The sequence below is a fragment of the Oncorhynchus clarkii genome, chromosome 31 (assembly GCF_045791955.1).
Source record: "Oncorhynchus clarkii lewisi isolate Uvic-CL-2024 chromosome 31, UVic_Ocla_1.0, whole genome shotgun sequence".
Lineage (NCBI taxonomy): Eukaryota > Metazoa > Chordata > Actinopteri > Salmoniformes > Salmonidae > Oncorhynchus > Oncorhynchus clarkii.
Window position 1 is genome coordinate 27,501,640 of NC_092177.1, and position 24,090 is coordinate 27,525,729.

Here is a 24,090-nt window from a genome sequence, read left to right on the forward strand (position 1 = left end):
GGCTGAGAGGGGACTCTTTTGGTAGGCACACCTACAGCTCTGTGGAACACTGGGTCTGTACATAGTCAATGGTAGGCTGAGAGGGGACTCTTTTGGTAGGTACACCTACAGCTCTGTGGAACACTGGGTCTGTACATAGTCAATGGTAGGCTGACAGGGGACTCTTTTGGTAGGTACACCTACAGCTCTGTCGAACACTGGGTCTGTACATAGTCAATGGTAGGCTGAGAGGGGACTCTTTTGGTAGGCACACCTACATCTCATCCCTTGGCAGCAGCACTGTAGACTACTTCCTCACCAACCTAAACCCAGAGTCTCTCAGAGCCTTCACAGTCAGCCCACTAACACCTCTCTCAGACCACAGTAAAGTCACAGTGTATCTGAGAAGAGCGGAACCCAACCATGAAGCATCATGGCCCAATAAATGACATGGTACTAAACAGGCCTATAGATGGCAATTAGTTGCCAAAAAATACAATCTCTCCTGGACAATGTTTTAGCCTGAACATTCTCCTACAGCAATGAAGGTGTACATTTGGCCGTTTGGAACAGAACTGTATATTTGACTAATTATCCTCCTTGGCTAGTCTAAACATAAGAGCAAACCAAAAAGAATAGAGAATGAAAAATGGTTTGATAATGATTGGAGAAATATATTTAATCAAAAACACAGAACCAGACAACAAAAATATACACCTTCAATATGGGGAAACACTGAAGCAATACAAACACACCCTAAGAACAAAAAAGGAACAGCACATTAGAAATCAGCTGGATGGAATTGAGGAATCCATAGAATCAAACCACTTCTGGGAGAATTTGAATACATTAAACAAACCTCATCATGAGGAATTGGCCATCCAAGGTGGGGATGTGTGGAGAAATCACTTTGGAAACTTCTACAGCGATATAACAAAGAGCCCAGAACAAAAAGATATACAAGACAAATTATAAATCCTTGAATCAGCAGTCAAAGACTATCAGAATCCTGTGGATACCCCAATTACAGAAGAAGAATTATTGGGGAAACTATGCACTCTCCAACCCAAAAAGGCCTGTGGTGCTGATGGTATTTTAAATAAAATGATCAAATATACAGACCACAAATTCAAATTGGCTATACTCACTCTTCAACATTATCCTCACTGCAGGTATTTTCCCCAATACTTGGAACCAAGGATTGATCACACCAAACGATAAAAACGGAGACAAATTTGACCCAAATAATAACAGAAGAATTTGCCTTAACAGCAACTTGGGGAAACTTCTCTGCAGTTTCATAAAGAGCAGATGACATCATTTCCTTGATGAACACAATGTCCTAAGCAGAAGCCAGATTGGATTTCTAAAAAATGATTGAACAACAGACCACATTTCCACCCTCCACACTCTAATTGAACAACAGACCACATTTCCACCCTCCACACTCTAATTGAACAACAGACCACATTTCCACCCTCCACACTCTAATTGAACAACAGACCACATTTCCACCCTCCACACTCTAATTGAACAACAGACCACATTTCCACCCTCCACACTCTAATTGAACAACAGACCACATTTCCACCCTCCACACTCTAATTGAACAACAGACCACATTTCCACCCTCCACACTCTAATTGAACAACAGACCACATTTCCACCCTCCACACTCTAATTGAACAACAGACCACATTTCCACCCTCCACACTCTAATTGAACAACAGACCACATTTCCACCCTCCACACTCTAATTGAACAACAGACCACATTTCCACCCTCCACACTCTAATTGAACAACAGACCACATTTCCACCCTCCACACTCTAATTGAACAACAGACCACATTTCCACCCTCCACACTCTAATTGAACAACAGACCACATTTCCACCCTCCACACTCTAATTGAACAACAGACCACATTTCCACCCTCCACACTCTAATTGAACAACAAGTAAACCAAAACAAAGGTACAACCTACTCGTGTTTTGTAGAGTTCAAGAAAGCATTTGATTCAATTTGGCACAAAGGTCTTTTTTATAAACTAATAGAAAGTGGTAATGGAGGTAAAACCTATGATGTTTTTAAATCAATGTACACTGAAAACAAACATGTGGTTAAAATTGGCAACAAGCAAACAGACTTCTTCTCTCAGGGACGTGGAGTGAAACAGGGATGCCCAATAAGTCCAACACTATTTAACATCTACATTAATGAATTGGCAAAAACATTAGAAGAATCGGCAGCACCTGGTCTCACCCTACACAACACTGAAATCAAGTGTCTGCTGTACGCAGATTACCTGGTGCTGCTGTCTCCCACTAAGGAGGAGTTACAGCAGCATCTAGATCATCTGCACAGGTTCTGTTAGACCTGGGCTCTGACCGTTAACCTAAAAAAAATATATATATAATGATATTCCAAAAAAGGTCCAGAAATCAGGATGACAAATATAAATTGTTTGGACACAGTTCTATTAGAACACATCACAAACTACACATATCTAGGACTAAATATCAGCAACACAGGTAGCTCTCCCACGGCTGTGAACGGACTAAGAGACAAAGCAAGAAGAGTATTCTATGCCATCAAAAGGAACATTAAAATAAAAATTCCAATTAGAATCTGGCTCAAAATGTTCCAATCAGTTATTGAACCAATTGCTCTATATAGCAGTGAAGTATGGGGTCCGCTGTCTAATAATGAATTTACCAAATGGGGCAAACATCCAATCGAAATACTGCATGCAGAGTTTTGCAAGACTGTATTGCAAGTGTAAAGAAAAACTCCAAATAACGCATGTAGAGCAGAATTGGGCCAATACCCCCTCCTCATTCGAATAGAAAAAAGAGCCATCAAATTTTACAACCATCTAAAAACAAGTGAGCCCAAAACATTCCATCACACAGCTCTGCAATGTCAAGAGATGAAACAAGAGGAGAGTCCCCTCAACCTGCTGGTTCTGAGGCACAGTTCACTAATGCAAACCAACCCCATAGAGCCTCAAGACATCACTTAGAAAATCTGGCCCAACCAAATCATCACAAAGCAAAAATATATCACCTATTGGAAAGACACCACAGATAATCAAATTAAACTTCAATGCTATTTGTCTCTAAACAGACAGTACATGGTGGCAGACTATCTGACCACTGTGACTGATATAAAACTGAGGAAAACACTGACTAGGTACAGACTCAGTGAGCACAGTCTGGCTATAGAGACCGGTCGTCACAGACAAACCTGGCTGCCCAGAGTGGACAGTCTGGCTATAGAGACCGGTCGTCACAGACAAATTTGGCTGCCCAGAGAGGACAGGCTGTGCTCACTCTGCTCTAGGGGAGAGGTAGAGACAGAGACCAAATATCTGTCCTCCTGCCACAACCTGAGGGACAGCCAGTGAAAAGTGTTATGTCAATAATATTTCCCAATTAGTTTTGTCTTTCATACCATGTCATGTGTCTTCTCACTCAGGTTGAGACTGGTCTACTACCATGTCATGTGTCTTCTCACTCAGGTTGAGACTGGTCTACTACCAGGTCATGTGTCTTCTCACTCAGGTTGAGACTGGTCTACTACCATGTCCTGTGTCTTCTCACTCAGGTTGAGACTGGTCTACTACCATGTCATGTGTCTTCTCACTCAGGTTGAGACTGGTCTACTACCAGGTCATGTGTCTTCTCACTCAGGTTGAGACTGGTCTACTACCAGGTCATGTGTCTTCTCACTCAGGTTGAGACTGGTCTACTACCAGGTCATGTGTCTTCTCACTCAGGTTGAGACTGGTCTACTACCATGTCCTGTGTCTTCTCACTCAGGTTGAGACTGGTCTACTACCATGTCATGTGTCTTCTCACTCAGGTTGAGACTGGTCTACTACCAGGTCATGTGTCTTCTCACTCAGGTTGAGACTGGTCTACTACCAGGTCATGTGTCTTCTCACTCAGGTTGAGACTGGTCTACTACCAGGTCATGTGTCTTCTCACTCAGGTTGAGGCTGGTCTACTACCAGGTCATGTGTCTTCTCATTCAGGTTGAGGCTGGTCTACTATCAGGTCATGTGTCTTCTCACTCAGGTTGAGACTGGTCTACTACCATGTCATGTGTCTTCTCACTCAGGTTGAGACTGGTCTACTACCATGTCATGTGTCTTCTCACTCAGGTTGAGACTGGTCTACTACCATGTCATGTGTCTTCTCACTCAGGTTGAGACTGGTCTACTACCAGGTCATGTGTCTTCTCACTCAGGTTGAGACTGGTCTACTACTATTTGTTAATGTAATTTTCTCCCATTAATATTGGTGTTGAAGCTGCTGTAATGGTAAACACATTTCCACTACTACTATTATTATTATTATTATTGATGTTGGTCCCACCATCTTTGCTATTTGTATACTTTGACAATGTAAGTAATTTAACTTGCCATGTCAATAAAGTCTACTGAATTCAATTGATGAGAGACAGAGTGAGGTCTGCGGTCCGCTCACCAACCAAGAATTCACAGAAAATGGGACAAACACCAAATTGACACTCTGCATGTAGAATTCTGCAAAAATATCCTCCGTGTACAACGTTAAACACCAAATAATTCATGCAGAGCAGAATTAGGCAGATACCCGCTAATGATCAAAATTCAGAAAAGAGGCGTTAAATTCTACAACCACCTAAAAGGAAGCGATTCCCAAACCTTCCATTACAAAGCCATCACCCACAGAGAGATGAACCTGGAGAAGAGTCCCCTATTCTGTTACTATGCAAGCTCACAAACACCAACAGACCCCACAGAGCCCCAGGACAGAAACACAATTAGACCCAACCAAATCATGAGAAAACAAAAAGATAATTACTTGACACATTGGAAAGAATTAACAAAAAAACGGAGCAAACTAGAATGCTATTTGTTCCTAAACAGAGAGTACACAGTGGCAGAATACCTGACCACTGTGACTGACCCAAATTTAAGGAAAGCTTTGACAATGTACAGACTCAGTGAGCATAGCCTTGCTATTGAGAAAGGCCACCGTAGGCAGACATGGCTCTCAAGAGAAAACAGGCTATGTGCACACTGCCCACAAAACTGATCTGCACTTCCTAACCCCCTGCCAAATATATGGCCCATATTTCCCTCAGATTACACAGATACACAAATAATTTGAAAGCAATCCCAATTTTGATAAACTCCGATATCTACTGGGTGAAATACCACAGTGTGACATCACAGCAGCAAGATGTGTGACCTGTTGCCACAAGAAAAGGGCAACTAGTGAAGAACAAACACCATTGTAAATACAACCTATATTTATGTTTATTATTTTCTCTTTTGTACTTTAACTATTTGCACACTATGACGTTTAAAATGTCTTTATTCTTTTGGAACTTTTGTGAGTGTATTGTTTACTATAATTTTTTATTGTTTATTTCACTTTTGTTTATTATCTACTTCACTTGCTTTGTTAACATGTTTCCCAAGGCCAATAAAACCTTTCAATTTTATTTAATTGAGAGAGAGAGAGAGAGAGAGAGAGAGAGAGAGAAGGAGAGAGAGACAGAGAGTGAGGGAGAGAGAGGCAGAGAGGGAGACAGAGAGAGAGACAGAGAGCACGAGGGAGAGACAGAGAGAGAAAGAGAAGAAAAATCCTTTGAGGAGAAATTGGCTTGGATGACGGAAAATAACTTTTCCACTACCTCAGGATCAAAGAGGAGCTCTTGAGTGGGGACAACAGGCTTTCTGTTACCATTACCACAGAGAGGCTCTGACGACAGGCTTTCTGTTACCATTACCACAGAGAGGCTCTAACAGGCTTTCTGTTACCATTACCACAGAGAGGCTCTGACGACAGGCTTTCTGTTACCATTACCACAGAGAGGCTCTGACGACAGGCTTTCTGTTACCATTACCACAGAGAGGCTCTAACAGGCTTTCTGTTACCATTACCACAGAGACGCTCTAACAGGCTTTCTGTTACCATTACCACAGAGACGCTCTAACAGGCTTTCTGTTACCATTACCACAGAGAGGCTCTGACGACAGGCTTTCTGTTACCATTACCACAGAGAGGCTCTAACAGGCTTTCTGTTACCATTACCACAGAGAGGCCCTAACAGGCTTTCTGTTACCATTACCACAGAGACGCTCTAACAGGCTTTCTGTTACCATTACCACAGAGAGGCTCTGACGACAGGCTTTCTGTTACCATTACCACAGAGAGGCTCTAACAGGCTTTCTGTTACCATTACCACAGAGAGGCTCTAACAGGCTTCCTGTTACCATTACCACAGAGACGCTCTAACAGGCTTTCTGTTACCATTAATACAGAGAGGCTTTAACGACAGGCTTTCTGTTACCATTACCACAGAGAGGCTCTTACAGGCTATCTGTTACCATTACCACAGAGAGGCTCTGACGACAGGCTCTCTGTTACCATTACCATAGAGAGGCTCTAACAGGCTTTATGTTACCATTACAACAGAGAGGCTCTAACAGGCTTTCTGTTACCATTACCACAGAGAGGCTTTAACGGCAGGCTTTCTGTTACCATTACCACAGAGAGGCTCTAACAGGCTTTATGTTACCATTACAACAGAGAGGCTCTAACAGGCTTTCTGTTACCATTATCACAGAGAGGCTCTAACAGGCTTTCTGTTACCATTACCACAGAGAGGCTCTAACAATCTTTCTGTTACCATTACCACAGAGAGGCTCTAACAGGTTTTCTGTTACCATTACCACAGAGAGGCTCTAACAGGCTTTCTGTTACCATTATCACAGAGAGGCTCTGATGACAGGCTTTCTGTTACCATTACCACAGAGAGGCTCTAACAGGCTTTCTGTTACCATTACCACAGAGAGGCTCTGACGACAGGCTTTCTGTTACCATTACCACAGAGAGGCTCTAACAGGCTTTCTGTTACCATTACCACAGAGAGGCTCTAACAGGCTTCCTGTTACCATTACCACAGAGAGGCTCTAACAGGCTTTCTGTTACCATTACCACAAAGAGGCTCTGACGACAGGCGTTCTGTTACCATTACCACAGAGAGTTTCTAACAGGCTTTCTGTTACCATTACCACAGAGAGGCTCTAACAGGCTTTCTGTTACCATTACCACAGAGAGGCTCTAACAGGCTTTCTGTTACCATTACTACAGAGAGGCTCTAACAGGCTTTCTGTTACCATTACCACAGAGAGGCTCTGACGACAGGCGTTCTGTTACCATTACCACAGAGAGGCTCTAACAGGCTTTCTGTTACCATTACCACAGAGAGGCTCTGACGACAGGCGTTCTGTTACCATTACCACAGAGAGGCTCTAACAGGCTTTCTGTTACCATTACCACAGAGAGGCTCTGACGACAGGCGTTCTGTTACCATTACCACAGAGAGGCTCTAACAGGCTTTCTGTTACCATTATCACAGAGAGGCTCTGATGACAGGCTTACTGTTACCATTACCACAGAGAGGCTCTGACGACAGGCTTTCTGTTACCATTACCACAGAGAGGCTCTAACAGGCTTACTGTTATCATTACCACAGAGAGGCTCTAACAGGCTTACTGTTACCATTATCACAGAGAGGCTCTGACGACAGGCTTTCTGTTACCATTACCACAGAGAGGCTCTAACAGGCTTACTGTTACCATTACCACAGAGAGGCTCTAAAAGGCTTACTGTTACCATTACCACAGAGAGGCTCTAACAGGCTTTCTGTTACCATTCTTACGAAGAGTCTCTGACGACAAGCACTGGCGAGAAGAGAGAGGAAACACTCAACTGCTTGACACACACGTATATACACACACACACACACACACACACACAACAATCTCTAGGCTGCTTCCGACACACTCTTCAACTCTCACATACAAACACAAACTCAAAAGATGGATCTGTTTGTGTGTGTGTGTGTGTGTGTGTGTGTGTGTGTGTGTGTGTGTGTGTGTGTGTGTGTGTGTGTGTGTGTGTGTGTGTGTGTGTGTGTGTGTGTGTGTGTGTGTGTGTGTGTGTGTGGTGTGTGTCTAGTCTGGGTGGAGGGAGTTCTGCGACAGCGGAGCGTTGGTAGCTGCTGGTTCCTGGTTCCTTCCAGCTGGGTGTTTATAGACAGCCAACCAGGCAGGCGTGAGGTGTGACAGATTGACCCAGCCAGCCCAGAGACACAAACGTGGAGTAGCGTATGTCAGAGACTAGCAGGGAAGATTGTCCCATGCAGGGAGCCATACTGTGGAGGACCACGGGGGAATTAAAACCCTGCCTGACCCCATCTGGGGCAAATACTTTTATCAAATGGTAGACACTAGACAGGTAGACAGGTAGACACTATACAGGTAGACAGGTAAACACTTGATGGGTAGACACTAGACAGGTAGACAGGTAGACACTATACAGGTAGACAGATAGACACTTGATGGGTAGACACTAAATAGGTAGACAGGTAGACACTATACAGGTAGATAGGTAGACACTTGATGGGTAGACACTAGACAGGTAGACATTAGACAGGTAGACACTATACAGGTAGACAGGTAGGCACTAGACAGGTAGACAAGTAGACACTGTACAGGTAGACAGGTAGGCACTAGACAGGTAGACACTAGACAGGTAGACACTAGACAGGTAGACACTAGACAGGTAGGCACTAGACAGGTAGACAGGTAGACACTAGACAGGTAGACAGGTAGACACTAGACACTAGACAGGTAAACACTAGACACTAGACAGGTAGACACTAGACACTAGACACTAGACAGGTAGACACTAGACAGGTAGACATGTAGACACTAGAGAGGTAGACACTAGACAGGTAAACACTAGATAGGTAGACACTAGACAGGTACACACTAGACAGGTAGACACTAGACAGGTACACACTAGACAGGTACACACTAGACAGGTAGACACTAGACAGGTAAACACTAGACAGGTAGACAGGTATACACTAGAGAGGTACACACTAGACAGGTAGACACTAGACAGTTCCAGCTGTGTGCTGTCCTAGCAATCTTACAGCTGACAACACTCCCACAAAGACATGTACGCACACAGAGCAATGCGGTGAGAGTGGATCCTTTTACCAGCAGCACACACACACACACACACACACATACACACACACACACTGCTGCACCATTCTCCCAGTGCACCTGCTCCTCTTTCTAATCTGATGGAGTGAAGACTGCTGCTGCAGCTGAGCCACAATACAATTTACCCTTACACACAACAGACCCATACACACACAACAGACCCATACACACACACACACAACATACCCATACACACACACAAAACATACACAAAACACACACAAAACACACACAAAACATACACAAAACACACACAAAAACATTGCAGCGTCGTACCACCACATCGTGTAGTCGGGGTGACACACACACACACACTCACACAAACACAACACACACTCATGCATTATTAAACGGGGAGCAAGCAGCTCATCAACAGAGACACAGAGATAAACATGGCAGGAGGGTCAGGGTGGGGGAGAGAGGGAAGAGGAAGGGGGAGGGGGTTGACATGGTTGATAAGGCACAGGGTCATCCAGTGTCCTACAGACAGACAGACAGACAGACAGAGAGAGAGGGGGGGGGGGGGGAATAAAAGATGAGCTGAGTGGCTAGAAAGAGCCGTATGACCTGCAGGTCTGTCTCTGCAGACACACACACACACACACACACAGTGCTGGCTTTTTTTTAATGTAAGTAATAGCTAAGCTATGAAACTAACAGATATAATGGAGTTTCAAATAACATTACTTGCATAATTTCTAATCCCCTTTTTACATATATCCATTTAATTTCATGCTCCTACTGGTTGGAGGATCTGCTGGAAAACATCCAAATGCAATAAATACATTATATATACAGCAGTATGTGAACACCCCTTCAAATTACTGGACTTGGCTATTTTAGCCTCACCTGTTGCTGACAGGTTTATAAAATGAGGCACACGTGCAATCTCCATAGACACCTTGGCAGTAGAATGGCCTTACTGAAGAGCTCAATGACCTTCAACCTGGCACCATCATAGAATGTCACATATCCAACAAATTTCTGCCATGCTAGAGCAGTCCCGGTCAATTTTAAGTGCTGTTATTGTGAAGTGGAAACGTCTAGGATCAACCACAAGCCTAAGATTACCATGCGCAATGCCAAGCTGGAGTGGTGTAAAGCTCGCCGCCATTGGACTCTGGAGCAGTGGAAATGTGTTCTCTGGGGTGATGAAACACGCTTCACCATCTGGCAGTCCGACTGAAAAATCTGGGTTTGGCGGATGCCAGGAGAACGCTATCTGTTTGATGGAGGGGGAATAACGTTCTGGGGCTGTTTTTTATGGTTCGGGTTAGGCCCCTTAGTTCCAGTGAAGGGAAACCTTAACGCCACAGAATACAATGACATTCTAGACAATTATGTGCTTCCAACTTTATGGCAACAGTTTGGGAAGGCGCATGGCAATGCTCCCATGCACAAAGCGAGGTCCATACAGAAATGGTTTGTCGAGATCAGTGTGGAAGAACTTGACTGGCCTGCACAGAGCCCTGACCTCAACCCTATCAAACACCTTTGGGATGAATTGGAATGCCGACTGCGAGCCAGACCTAATCGCTCCAACATCAGTGCCCAACCTCACTAACGCTCTTGCGGCTGAATGGAAGCAAGTCCCTGCAGCAATGTTCTAACATCTAGTGGAAAGCCTTCCCAGAAGAGTGGAGGCTGTTATAGCAGCAAAGGGGGGACCAACTCTATATTAATGCCCATGATTTTGGAATGAGATGTTCGACAAGCAGGTGTCCACATACTTTTGGTCATGTACTGTATATACAGAATGTATAATCGCACTGGACTCCGAGTGTATCGACCAATCACTCCCTCAGATGTCCACAGACTAAGCCATCTCCCCCAGTACTATAACATGTGACTATTTCCTTGTGTAATACATCATTCTATTTTACTGTGATGTCTTATGAGGGTCGTGAACCTCTCTACAGAGATTGTCCTTAAAATAAATGCTTTACCTGACGGTGGAATCATATTTCTCATTGATTGATGGTGGGTTTTCAGATCTTCAAACAGTACTTTTTGTAGGTCCAACAGAACACAGACATTATAACTTAAGAACCACTCCTGGACCTGACTCCATAAACGTGCCACGGAAGGACATCACCAAAAGAGATCTATTGATTCCGTTTCCTCGAGTCTACACAGGGCTGACTGTTCAATGCCCCATGTAATTCAGCATTGTTTTTGTGGCGAGAATTTTAAATTGAAAAGAATGGATGTGTCATTTGTTGTTTTGTATATCAGTTCATAAACCGGTTGCCATGGTATTGGGACATAAAAAAATCTATTCACAACCATCTTAAACCTTAAGTGAAATTGATTCATTTTACCATTTATTATAGTCACTTTAAGCCATGCATGGTTTTTACATTGGAGGCAGACAAACCAATTAATTCGTTACTCTTTTAAGTAAATGCCTCTTCCATTTTTGCGGCAGCGCTGCGTGGAGTTGGTTATAATTTTGTATTCAGTATACATCTCCATACACTTTTGTCAATTGCTTGTTTAACATAAATTTGACTATCCTTATTGACAATGTCATTCTTAATAATGATACCTTCCCTTCCTTATACAGTTTTTCCACTGAAATTGGTTTATTTGATGTTATATAAGTTATGCTTCGTCTGGAGGAAACAATTCTGTGTGACTTCATTTAAAAATGAGACAAGTTTAAACGGGGATAACATTGTCAACCCAGCGGAAATGGTTGGTTTTAATCTGTATAATGGCTTAGTAGCCTGCTGACGAACCGCTTGGACTTAGGTATCATTTTGGGATAATGGAGGCTTTAAAAGACTGGCTTAATGCCTTAATATTTCATAGTTTTAACCCTCCAAACTCATATTCATTATATAAATATGCCCATATAACTTGAACTGGTGTTCCAAATGAAATGGAACGACGCTCCATTTTTCAGGGACATGTACATCGAGCACATGGACTTCATCAGCTGACCATTTCATTGGGAGACCACATGGCAATTTAAAGTTTGTATCTCTCAGAGACCCAATCTATGGGATTTTAGTCCAGACAAACTGGAGATATTATCCTGGTCCTCTGATAGGACTGGAGAGAAAAGTTGTAGCATCAGCCTACACTGATACTTTTGTCTCTAATCCCTTCATTTTTCACCCCTTAATGACATCATGAGATCTAATATATATAGTAATTAACACATGATAGTAATGGATCTTTCAGTAATTCATAAAAAGTTTGATATGCAGTACCAGTCAAAAGTTTGAACACACCTACTCATTCAAGGGTTTTTCTTTATATTTCCTATTTTCTACATTGTATAAAAAATAGTGAAGACATCAAAACTATGAAATAACACATATGGAAACAAGTAGTAAGCAAAAAAAAGTGTTAAACAAATCAAAATATATTTTATATTTGAGAATCTTCTAAGTAGCCACCCTTTGCCTTGATGACAGCTTTGCACACTCTTGGCATTCTCTCAACCAGCTTCATCTGGAATGCTTTTCCAACAGTCTTCAAGGAGTTCCCACATATGCCGAGCATTTGTTGGCTGCGTTTCCTTCATTCTACAGTCCAACTCATCCCAAACCATCTCAATGGTGATTGCGGAGGCCAGGTCATCTAATGCAGCACTCCATTACTCTCCTTCTTGGTCAAATATCCCTTACACAGCCTGGAGGTGTGTTGGGTCATTGTCCTGTTGAAAAACAAATGATAGTCCCACTAAGCGCTAACCAGATCGGATGGCGTATCGCCTCAGAAAGCTGTGGCAGCCATGCTGGTTAAGTGTGCCTTGAATTCTAAATAGATCACTGACAATGTCACTAGCAAAGCACCCCCATACACTCACACCTCCTCCTCCATGCTTCATAGTGGGAACTACACATACGGAGATCATCCATTCATTTTTGGAACCAAAAATCTAACATTTTGACCAAAGGACAGATTTCCACCAGTCTAATGTCCATTGCTCGTGTTCCTTGGCCCAAGCAAGGTTTCCTCTTCTTATTGGTGTCCTTTAGTAGGTTTCCTTGCAGCAATTCGACTATGAAGGCCAGATTCACATAGTCTCCTCTGAACAGTTGATGTTGAGAGGTGTCTGTTACTTTAACTCTCTGACGCATTTATTTTGGCTGCAATTTCTGAGGCTGGTAACTCTAAGGAACTTATCCTCTGCAGCAGAGGTAACTCTGGGTGTTTCTTTCCTGTGGCGGTCCTCATGAGAGCCAGTTTCATCATATCGCTTGATGGGTTTTGCGACTGCACTTGAAGAAACTTTAGAAGTTCTTGAAATTTTCCCGGATTAACTGACCTTCATGTCTTAAAGTAATGATGGACTGTCGAGCTGTTCTTACCATAATATGGACTTGGTCTTTTACCAAATAGGACTATCTTCTGTATATCACCCCTACCTTGTCACAACGCATTAAGAAGGAAATAAATTACACAAATGAACTTTTAACAAGGCACACCTGTTAATTAAAATGCATTCCAGGTGACTACCTCATGAAGCTGGTTGAGAGAATGCTAAGAGTGTGCAAAGCTGTCATCAAGGAAAAGGGTGGCCATTTTTTTTAGATATTATTATTATTTTTTTTAATTTTACCCCTTTTTCTCCCCAATTTCGTGGTATCCAATTGTTTTTTAGTAGCTACTATCTTGTCTCATCGCTACAACTCCCGTACGGTCTCGGGAGAAACTAAGGTTTAAGGTCATGCGTCCTCCGATACACAACCCAACCAAGCCGCACTGCTTCTTAACACAGCGCGCATCCAACCCGGAAGCCAGCCGCACCAATGTGTCAGAGGAAACACCGTGCACCTGGCAACCTTGGTTGGCGCGCACTGCGCCCGGCCCGCCACTAGAGACGCTGCTGCGCGATGAGACAAGGATATCCCTACCGGCCAAGCCCTCCCTAACCCGGACGATGATAGGCCAATTGTGCGTCGCCCCCACGGACCTCCCGGTTACGACAGAGCCTGGGCGCAAACCCAGAGTCTCTGGTGGCACAGCTGGCGCTGCAGTACAGCGCCCTTAACCACTGTGAAGGGTGGCTAATTTGAAGAATCTCAAATATAAAAATATATTTTGATTTGTTACTTCATAATTTTGATGTCTTCACCATTATACTACAATGTAGAAAATAGTAAAAATAAAGAAAGATCCTGGAAAGAGTAGGTGTGTCCATACTTTTGACTGGTACTGTATCTCTATTGGAATGCCATGGAGGCAAACAGGTTTTCACCGTCTGAAAGGAATCAATTGCAACCATAGTTCGTCGTGTGTATTTAGGCCTTCACAAGATGTATTTTGTGTCGCAGGTTTTAAGTCTTTTCTCCTTTTACCGGTTTGGTTTTTGGAATGAAATGTGAATTGATTGGCCTCTAAAGGCATATTTAAAGGCACCCCATATGATAAGTGGGTCCCTCCACCTACCCAACAACGTCGGAGTACAAAAATTGGTTAACCACCTAACTGAGGAACTAAATTTAACCTTCCGTAATAGCCTAGATGCAGTCACACCCCTAAAAACAAAAACAAATTGAACACTAGCTCCCTGGTATACAGAAAATACCAGTGGCCTGAAGCAAATGACGCTCCAATTCTTCCAACAAGCTTGGAAAGATCGAAGAGTCCTCACTGCTGCTCGATCATCCTATTTTTCCAACCTAATTGAAGAGAAAAATAACAATCCAACATATATTTTTGATACTGTTGCAAAGCTTACTAAAAAGCAGCATTCCCCAAGAGGATGGCATTCACTCCGTAAACACAGACATCCTCATCGATATCATCCTAACCAACCTGCCCTCAAAATACACCTCTGCTGTCTTCAACCAGGATTTCAGAGATCACTGCCTCAATGATTATGTCCGTAATGGGTCTGCGGTCAAACGACCACCCCTCATCACTGTCAAACGCTCACTGAAACACTTCAGCGAACCGGCCTTTCTATTCGACCTGGCCCGGGTATCCTGGAAGGATATTGACCTCATTCCGTCAGTAGAAGATGCCTGGTTATTCTTTAAAAGTGCTTTCCTCACCATCATAAATAAGCGTGCCCCAATTAAGAAGAACACTAAGAACAGATATAGCCCTTGGTTCACTCCAGACCTGACTGCTCTTGACCAGCACAAAAACATCCTGTGGCGTACTGCATTAGCATCAAATATCCCCCGTGGTATGCAACTTTTCAGGGAAGTTAGGAACCAATATACACAGGCAGTTAGGAAAACAAAGGATAGCTTTTTCAAACAGAAATTTGCACCCTGCAGCACAAACTCCAAAAAGTTTTGGGACACTGTAAAGTCTATGGACATTAAGAGCACCTCCTCCCAGCTGCCCACTGCACTGAGGCTAGGAAACACTGTCAACACCGATAAATCCACAATAATCGAGAATTTCAATAAGCATTTTTCTACAGCTGGCCATACTTTCCACCTGGCCACCCCTACCCTGGTCAACAGCCCTGCACTCCCCATAGCAACATGCCCACGCCTCCCCCATTTCTCCTTCACCCAAACCCAGATAGCTGATGTTCTGAAAGAGCTGCAAAATCTGGACCCATACAAATCAGCAGGGCTAGACAATCTGGACCCTCTCTTTCTAAAACGATCAGCCGAAATTGTTGCAACCCCTATTACTAGCCTGTTCAACCTCTCTTTCGTAATGTCTGAGATGCCCAAAGATTGGAAAGCTGCCGCGGTCTTCCCCCTCTTCAAAAGGGGGAGTCACTCTAGACCCAAACTGCTATATCTATCCTACCCTGCCTTTCCAAGGTCTTCAAAAGCCAAGTTAACAAACAGATCACTGACCATTTGTCACGTTCTGACCTTTATTTCCTTTGTTTTGTATTTATTTATTATGGTCAGGGCGTGAGTTGGGGTGGGCAGTCTATGTTTGTTTTTCTATGATTTGGGTATTTCTATGTTTCGGCCTAGTATGGTTCTCAATCAGAGGCAGGTGTCATTAGTTGTCTCTGATTGAGAATCATACTTAGGTAGCCTGGGTTTCACTGTGTGTTTGTGGGTGATTGTTCCTGTCTCTGTGTTTGCACCAGATAGGACTGTTTTGGGTTTTCACGGTTCTTGTTTTGTATTCAGTTGTTCATGTGTACATTTACGTATTAAAAGAACCATGGACACTTACCACGCCGCATATTGGTCCTCTGATCCTTTTCGGAAATCCCTTACACCATTTCGAATCCTACCACACCTTCTCCGCTATGCAATCTAGTTTCTGAGCTGGTCATGGGTGCACCACAAGGTCCTAAACGATATAACAACCTACATTGATAAGAGACAATACTGCGCAGCTGTATTCATAGACCTGGCCAAGGCTTTCGACTCTGTCAATCACCACATTCTTATCGGCAGACTCAACAGCCTTGGTTTCTCAAATGACTGCCTCGCCTGGTTCAACTACTTTTCAGGTTGTCAAATCAGAGGGCATATTGTCCGGACCTCTAGCAGTCACAGGGTTCAATCCTCGGGCCGACTCTTTCCTCTATATACAACAATAATGTTGCTCTTGCTGCTGGTGATTATCTGATCCACCTCTACGCAGACGATACCATTCTGTATACTTCTGGCCCTTCTTTGGACACTGTGCTATCTAACCTCCAGACGAGCTTCAACGCCATACAACTCTCCTTCCATGGCCTCCAACTGATCTTAAATGCAGGTAAAACTAAATGCATGCTCTTCAACCGATCGCTACCAGCCCCTGCCCGCCCGTCCAGCATCACTACTCTGGATGGTTCTGACTTAGAATATGTGGACATCCACAAATACCTAGGTGTCTGGTTAGACTGTAAACTCTCCTTCCAGACTCACATTAAGCATCTCCAATCCAAAATTAAATCTAGAACCGGCTTCCTGTTTCGCAACAAACCATCCTTCACTCATGCTGCCAAACATACCCTATGACTATCCTACCGATCCTCGGTGATGTCATTTACAAAATAGTCTCCAACACTCTACTCAGCAAACCACATTCGATCACCATATTATTTTGGAGAGATGGAAACCCAAATTGGTCTACATGGACAAGTTCTTGCCTGGTTTAGATCTTATCTGTTGGAAAGAGATCAGTTCGTCTCTGTGGATGGTTTGTCCTCTGACAAATCAATTGTAAGTTTCTGTGTTCCTCAACGTTCGGTTTTAGGACCACTATTGTTTTCACTATATATTTTACCTTTTGGTGAACTCATTCGGGAAACATAATGTTAACTTTCACTACTATGCAGACGATACACAGCTGTACATTTCAATGAAACACAGTGAAGCCTCAAAATTGCCCATCCTGGAAGCCTGTGTTTCAGACATTCAGACAGTGGATGGCGGCAAATGTTTCACTTTTAAACTATGACAAAACAGAGATGCTAGTTCTAGTCCCAAAAAACAAAGAGATCTTTTGTTGGATCTGACAATGAATCTTGATGGTTGTACAGTCGTCTAAAATAAAACTGTGAAGGACCTCAGCGTTACTCTGGACCCGGTCTCTCTTTTGACAAACATTTCAAGAATATTTAATGGACAGCTTTTTTCCATCTTCGTAACATTGCAAAAATCAGAATTTTTTTGTCCAAACATTATGCAGAAAAGCTATTCCATGTTTTTGTCAATTCTAAATTAGACTGCTGCAATGTTCTACTTTCCGGTTACCCGGATAAAGCACTAAATACACTTCAGTTAATGATAAACACGGCTCATAGAATCCTGACTAGAACCAAAAGATGTGATCATATTACTCCAGTGCTAGCCTCTGGTATCCTGTTAAGGCTAGGGCTGATTTCAAGGTTTTACTGCTAACCTACAAAGCATTACATGAGCTTGCTCCTACCTATCTCTCCAATTTGGTCCTGCCGTACATACCTACACATACGTTACGGTCACAAGACGCACGCCTCCTTATTGTCCCTAGAATTTCTAAGCAAACAGCTGGAGGCAGGGCTTTCTCCTATAGAGCAATTTTTTATGGAAAATTGTGCCTATCCATGTGAGAGAAGCAGACTCGGTCTCAACCTGTAAGTCTTTACTGAAGACTCATCTCTTCAGTAGGTCATATGATTGAGTGTAGTCTGGCCCAGGGGTGTGAAGGTGAACGGAAAGGCTCTGGAGCAACGAACTGCCCTTGCTGTCTCTGCCTGGCCGTTTCCCTTGTTTCTCTGCCTCCGACCCTGTTACGGGGGCTGAGTCACTGGCTTACTGGTGCTCTTCCATGCCGTTTCTAGGAGGGGTGTGTCACTTGAGTGGTTTGAGTCACTGACGTGATCTTCCTGTACGATTTTGCACCCCCTCGGGCTCGTGCACTGGAGGAGATGTTCGTGGGCTATACTCAGCCTTGTCTCAGTAAGTTGGTGGTCTGCGGATATCCTTCTAGTGGTCTGGGGGCTGTGCTTTGGCTAAGTGGGTGGGGTTATATCCTGCCTGGTCAGACGGGGCCACAGTGTCTCCCGAACCCTCTTGTCTCAGCCTCCAGTATTTATGCTGCAGTAGTTTATGTGTCGGGGGGCTAGAGTCAGTCTGTTATATCTGGTGTTATTCTCCTGTCTTATCCGGTGTCCTGTGTGAATTTAAGTATGCTCCCTCTAATTCTCTCTCTCTCCCTCTCATCCCAGAGGACCTTAGCCCTAGGACCATGCCTCAGGACTACCTGGCCTGATGACTCCTTGCTGTCCCCAGTCCACCTGGTCGTGCTGCTGCTCCAGTTTCAACTGTTCTGCCTGCGGCTATGGAACCCTGACTTGTTCACCGGACATGCTACCTTGTCCCAGACCTGCTGTTTTCAACTCTCTAGAGACAGCAGGAGCAGTAGAGGTACTCTGAATGCTTGGCTATGAAAAGCCAACTGACATTTACTCCTGAGGTGTTGACCTGTTGCACCCTCCACAACCACTGTGATTATTATTATTTGACCCCGCTGGTCATCTATGAACTTTTGAACATCTTGGCCATGTACTGTTATAATCTCCACCCAGGAAAGCCAGAAGAGGACAGGCCACCCCTTAGAGCCTGGTTCCTCTCTTGGTTTCTTCCTGGCCACTCCTTTCTAGGGAGTTTTTCCTAGCCACTGTGCTTCTACATCTGCATTGCTTGCTGTTTGGGGTTTTAGGCTGGGTATAGCACTTTGTGACATCTGCTGATGTAAAAAGGACTTTATAAATAAATTTTATTGATTGATAGGTTGATGGTCTGATCGCATTTGATCCTCAATAAGAGGATCAAATGAAAAGAATCAATCTGACTAGTTTGATTAAGCCTCCTCCAAGAATATCTTACAAGATCTAGGTTTTTAAGATTCCAAATTTCAGTCAATTCCAACATGTCCATAATATTCGTAATCTCTTTGAGCGCCAGAGGCATCATCAAATATTAAACCAAAATGTCACAGCCTTTACTCCTCTCCACTCCGCCTCATCCCTCCTCTCCTCCCAGACATCAAGCAGCTTCCACCTAATGAGTTTCATTTACATGGAAGACCATGGAGAGGGAGCTGCACGCCACAGACACACACCTCCTCCCTCCCCCCACATACACACAACACAGGGCTTTAAGGGATTTTGCTAACGCTAGCTCTGACTTGGGCTGCGGCTGCGGCTGCTTCACTTAAGGCCGTTTACAAGCCGCTAGATGCTGTGTTTCACGCCACCACTCCAATGAAGAACGATGCAGCGCCAGGGTCAACGCTAGCTCCCACATCACTCCAGTCAAGAAAATGTTTGCTTATGTCAATAACCACTCTCACTGCAGCATGCTCTGTTACACATTATAGTTTGGGTCTGTATATCAGACAATCTACCACAGGTATGACACAAAAGTACTTGTTTACTGTTCTATTTATGTTGGTAACCAGTTTATAATAACAATAAGCCACCTCTAGGTTTATGGTATATGGCCAATATACCACGGCTAAGAGCTGTATCCAGGCACTCCGTGTGGCATCTTGCCTAAGAACTGCCCTTAGCCATATACCACACCCTCTTCGAGCCTTATTGCTTAAATATAGCACACCCCTGGGGCCTTATTGCTTGAATATAGCACACCCCCTTGGGCCTTATTGCTTAAATATAGCACACCCTCTTGGGTCTTATTGCTTAAATATAGCACACCCTCTTCGAGCCTTATTGCTTAAATATAGCACACCCCTGGGGCCTTATTGCTTAAATATAGCACACCCTCTTGGGCCTTATTGCTTAAATATAGCACACCCCCTTGGGCCTTATTGCTTAAATATAGCACACCCTCTTCGAGCCTTATTGCTTAAATATAGCACACCCCTGGGGCCTTATTGCTTAAATATAGCACACCCCCTTGGGCCTTATTGCTTAAATATTGCACACCCTCTTGGGTCGTATTGCTTAAATATAGCACAACCCCTTGGGTCTTATTGCTTAAATATAGCATACCACCTTGGGTCTTATTGCTTAAATATAGCACACCCTCTTGGGTCTTATTGCTTAAATATAGCATACCACCTTGGGTCTTATTGCTTAAATATAGCACACCCTCTTGGGTCTTATTGCTTAAATATACCACCCCCCCTGGGTCTTATTGCTAAATATAGCACACCCTCTTGGGACTTATTGCTTAAATATACCACACCCCCTTGTGTCTTATTGCTTAAATATACCACACCCCCTTGGGTCTAATTGCTTAAATTTACCACCCCCCTGGGTCTTATTCCCCCTTGGGTCTTATTGCTTAAATATAGCACACCCCCTTGGGTCTAATTGCTTAAATATACCACCCCCCTGGGTCTTATTCCCATTTGGGTCTTATTGCTTAAATATAGCACATCCCCTTGGGTCTAATTGCTTAAATATACCACACCCCCTTGGGTCTTATTGCTTAAATATAGCACACCCCCTTGGGTCTTATTGCTTAAATATACCACCCCCCTGGGTCTTATTCCCCCTTGGGCCTTATTGCTTAAATATAGCACACCCACTTGGGTCTTATTGCTTAAATATACCACACCAAATTGGGCCTTATTGCTTAAGTAACCAACATGGCAGGGCTAGATGAGACTGCTAACGGTTGCCGTTACCCATTTCTAAATCCCTAATGCATTAGAGGAAACACACAGGAGGCTATGTCTGTGTCCCAACCATCGAGAACACCTTATGGGCTCTGGTCAAATGTAGTGCACTATATAGGGAATAGGGTGGTGCCATTTGAGACTGGACCTAAACCACTGTGTTCCATTGATTACAGAACCCCCAGGATAGATATGGTCCCAGTGGCCTGTGACTGAATAGGGAGCATCAGTGGGTCAGTGGTGTGTGTTGAGGGTGAGCAGGCCACACACTTGATTAAGCCCGATAAGTACTTAAAGTAAGGGTGTGGCAAGGAAGGGGCTGCCTACACACACACCTGCGTCAGTCAAATCACCCAACCATTACTAGATACTGCAATGGCAGCAGGCCTCGTGGCCAGATCCAACAGTTGCCAAAAAAAGACCATTTGAAAGCAAAGTTGCGAAAAACAAGGTAATTCTAAACTCACATCTCTGAATTTGTTCCAATATCTGTCCTTGTCGTACTGAGACACCGTGCTCAGCCATTTGTCGTTGTCCAGCGCGTGGCCATTGTTGTTGTTACGGACCTCTGTTTCCCCGCGCCTGCCCTCAGCGCGCAGCAAGAGAGCCGCGAGAGGCAGCAGACAGAAAAGCATAGTCTGAAAAAAGAAAGAAAGGGAAAGAGAAAATGAGAGAGAAAGTGACATTGAGCACAAGGGATGGACAACGAGGGATGGAGAGGAGCTTGCTGTCCTAATGCACAGATAGTGAACTAGGCATAATTTCCAACGCAACCTACGCACCTAGAAGTTCATTCACATGCACTTACTATCAGGAAATATTAATTTAATGATGTAAATATCTGCATCAACAATGGAGGAGGACAGGATGTTATTCAACAAATTAGATTGCATGAATTACATTGACTGAGTACCTCTTATGCAATTGCTGCTCCTCATCTTAAACTGATTATAAACATTTGTGCATTTTCACACCGTGGCAGATGGAGCACGGGAAACGATTAGCTCTAAAGGCTCTCTGGAAGATAAACATGCAATTAACAGCCTTCAACACAATTACTCTCTCCTTGGAGCGCGCACCCCTCACATCTCCTCTTACCAAAATAGGAGTGAACCAGAAATACATAGGAGACGTAGTCTATCTTCCTCTGCCTCTCATCTCTACGTACAAAAATGTCGCCACGGGTCCTAACTCAGACCCACCTCTCCCGTCCACCTACCTCGGATAGCTTGTCCAGCTTCCGGGGGAAACAGGGGGCTCAGTTGTGAAGTTTCTGCGGGTGTCAGTTAGACGGTTTAACGGTCCGGTAGAGTAGACTGAGTATCCACGGGACCTCCGGTAGCTCCGAACTCAGCAGTAACACTGACCGCGACCGTGAGCAGCAGGAACGAGCCTACTTGTCTCTCTCCTCCCCCTCCGTAACCTTTCCGCCCAGACTCCGCCTCTCTGATAGCAGTCTCTCTCCCCCCCACCCAATCGCTTTCTCACTCACTCTTTCACCCTCCTCTATTCCTCCCTTTCTCCCTCCCTGTTCCCTATCCCCCCTCTTTCCTCTCACTTTCTCTTTGCAGTGCAGTGTCGGTGTGTCAATGATTTACAACGGAGGGAATGGTGCATTCACAATGCAATAAGCGAATGTTTGTTGTTTCAAGGCGAGATTTCCAAGTGATAAGACTACCAATAAGAAGGATATGTTTTTGGTGATAGATTATTTTGTAATTTTATGATTGATAAAGTCCTACACACCTTTTGTAGTTGTTATCCCTAGATAACTCTCTTCTGGTCATCAAAATGCGAGCGGAGTAGGCCGTTTCTTTGGAGAAGTCCTAGTTAAGAACACATTTTTATTTTCAATGACGCCCTAGGAACAGTGGGTTAACTGCCTTGTTCAGGGGCAGAACGACAGATTTTTACCTTATCAGCTGGCCCAACGCTCTAAACACTAGGCTACCTGCCACCTATTGTTACTACATGATTCCATTACTTGAAACGTGAAGGCTTTTGTAGAATTAAGCACTGTGAATATATCTGACACTTTACAATAATCTGTATTATCTGCGATTGGTCTATTTCATGTAACCTCGAGTTCATGTAACCCCGATTTCAAGATATGGCCTGCGCGAGGAGCTTTCTGACCCACTGCAGAGATTCGCGAGCGCTTTACTTTCAGCATCGCTGTCCCTTCAGCACCACGCGCAGCGCACGATGTCATGGAGGAAGCACTAAAGGAACAACAAACCTGTAAAGCCTAGTCCAATATAGCACAGGCCTATAACATAGAATAGCAGCCAAAGGAAAACGGGTCAGAACACTGTGTCTCTTTCTCACGCCTATGGCATGCGGACATGGTCATTATATTATAATATGCAGGGATAATCTCTCCCAACAGACTCCCTCCACATATTCTCTCATCTCTCCGGGCTCCGGGCTGAGGCAGGCCGACATGCCTTCCCTCTGAGTGGCTGTCGCTCCCGAGGCTATATATAGCCTATCCCGTGCACGGTGTGACTGCAGACATGCAATGGCAGCGCCACCTGTGCAATGAGGGGAAACGAGGCGGAAGGAGAAGGGTTTCGTGTGGAACAGGCGCTAACCTATAAACTATGCATCCCGATATGGAAGTCTGAAAAAAACGTCAAACTGATACACTGAAGGGTCCAGTCCTGAGGGTGAGTGGATAGCTTATCAATTGGTTCGCTTACTTTGCTTTGTTTAGGCCTTACTTGTACAGTCGTGGCCAAAAGTTTTGAGAATGACACAAATACTAATTTCCACAAAGTTTGCTGCTTCAGTGTCTTTAGATATTTTTGTCAGATGTTACTATGGAATACTGAAGTATAATTACAAGCATTTCATAAGTGTCAAAGGCTTTTATTGACAATTACATGAAGTTGATGCAAAGAGTCAATATTTACAGTGTTGACCCTTCTTTTTCAAGACCGTTGCAATCCGCCCTGGCATGCTGTCTATTAACTTCTGGGCCACATCCTGACTGATGGCAGCCCATTCTTGCATAATC

The 24,090-nt window shown here is 44.0% G+C and overlaps 1 protein-coding gene across 1 annotated transcript in view; it reads right to left on the bottom strand.

Moving 5' to 3' along the window:
* Positions 1-22,412, bottom strand: part of LOC139390884 (testican-1-like) — a 406,470-nt gene extending 384,058 nt beyond the window's left edge. Inside the window, exons 1-2 of the mRNA XM_071138279.1 lie at positions 22,291-22,412; positions 21,539-21,709 (exon numbers count right to left, since the gene is read on the bottom strand). Of these exons, the coding sequence (XP_070994380.1) occupies positions 21,539-21,706 (168 nt within the window). The 5' untranslated portion in view covers positions 21,707-21,709; positions 22,291-22,412. The remainder of the gene's footprint in view (positions 1-21,538; positions 21,710-22,290) is intronic.
* Between the last annotated feature and the right edge of the window lie 1,678 nt (positions 22,413-24,090).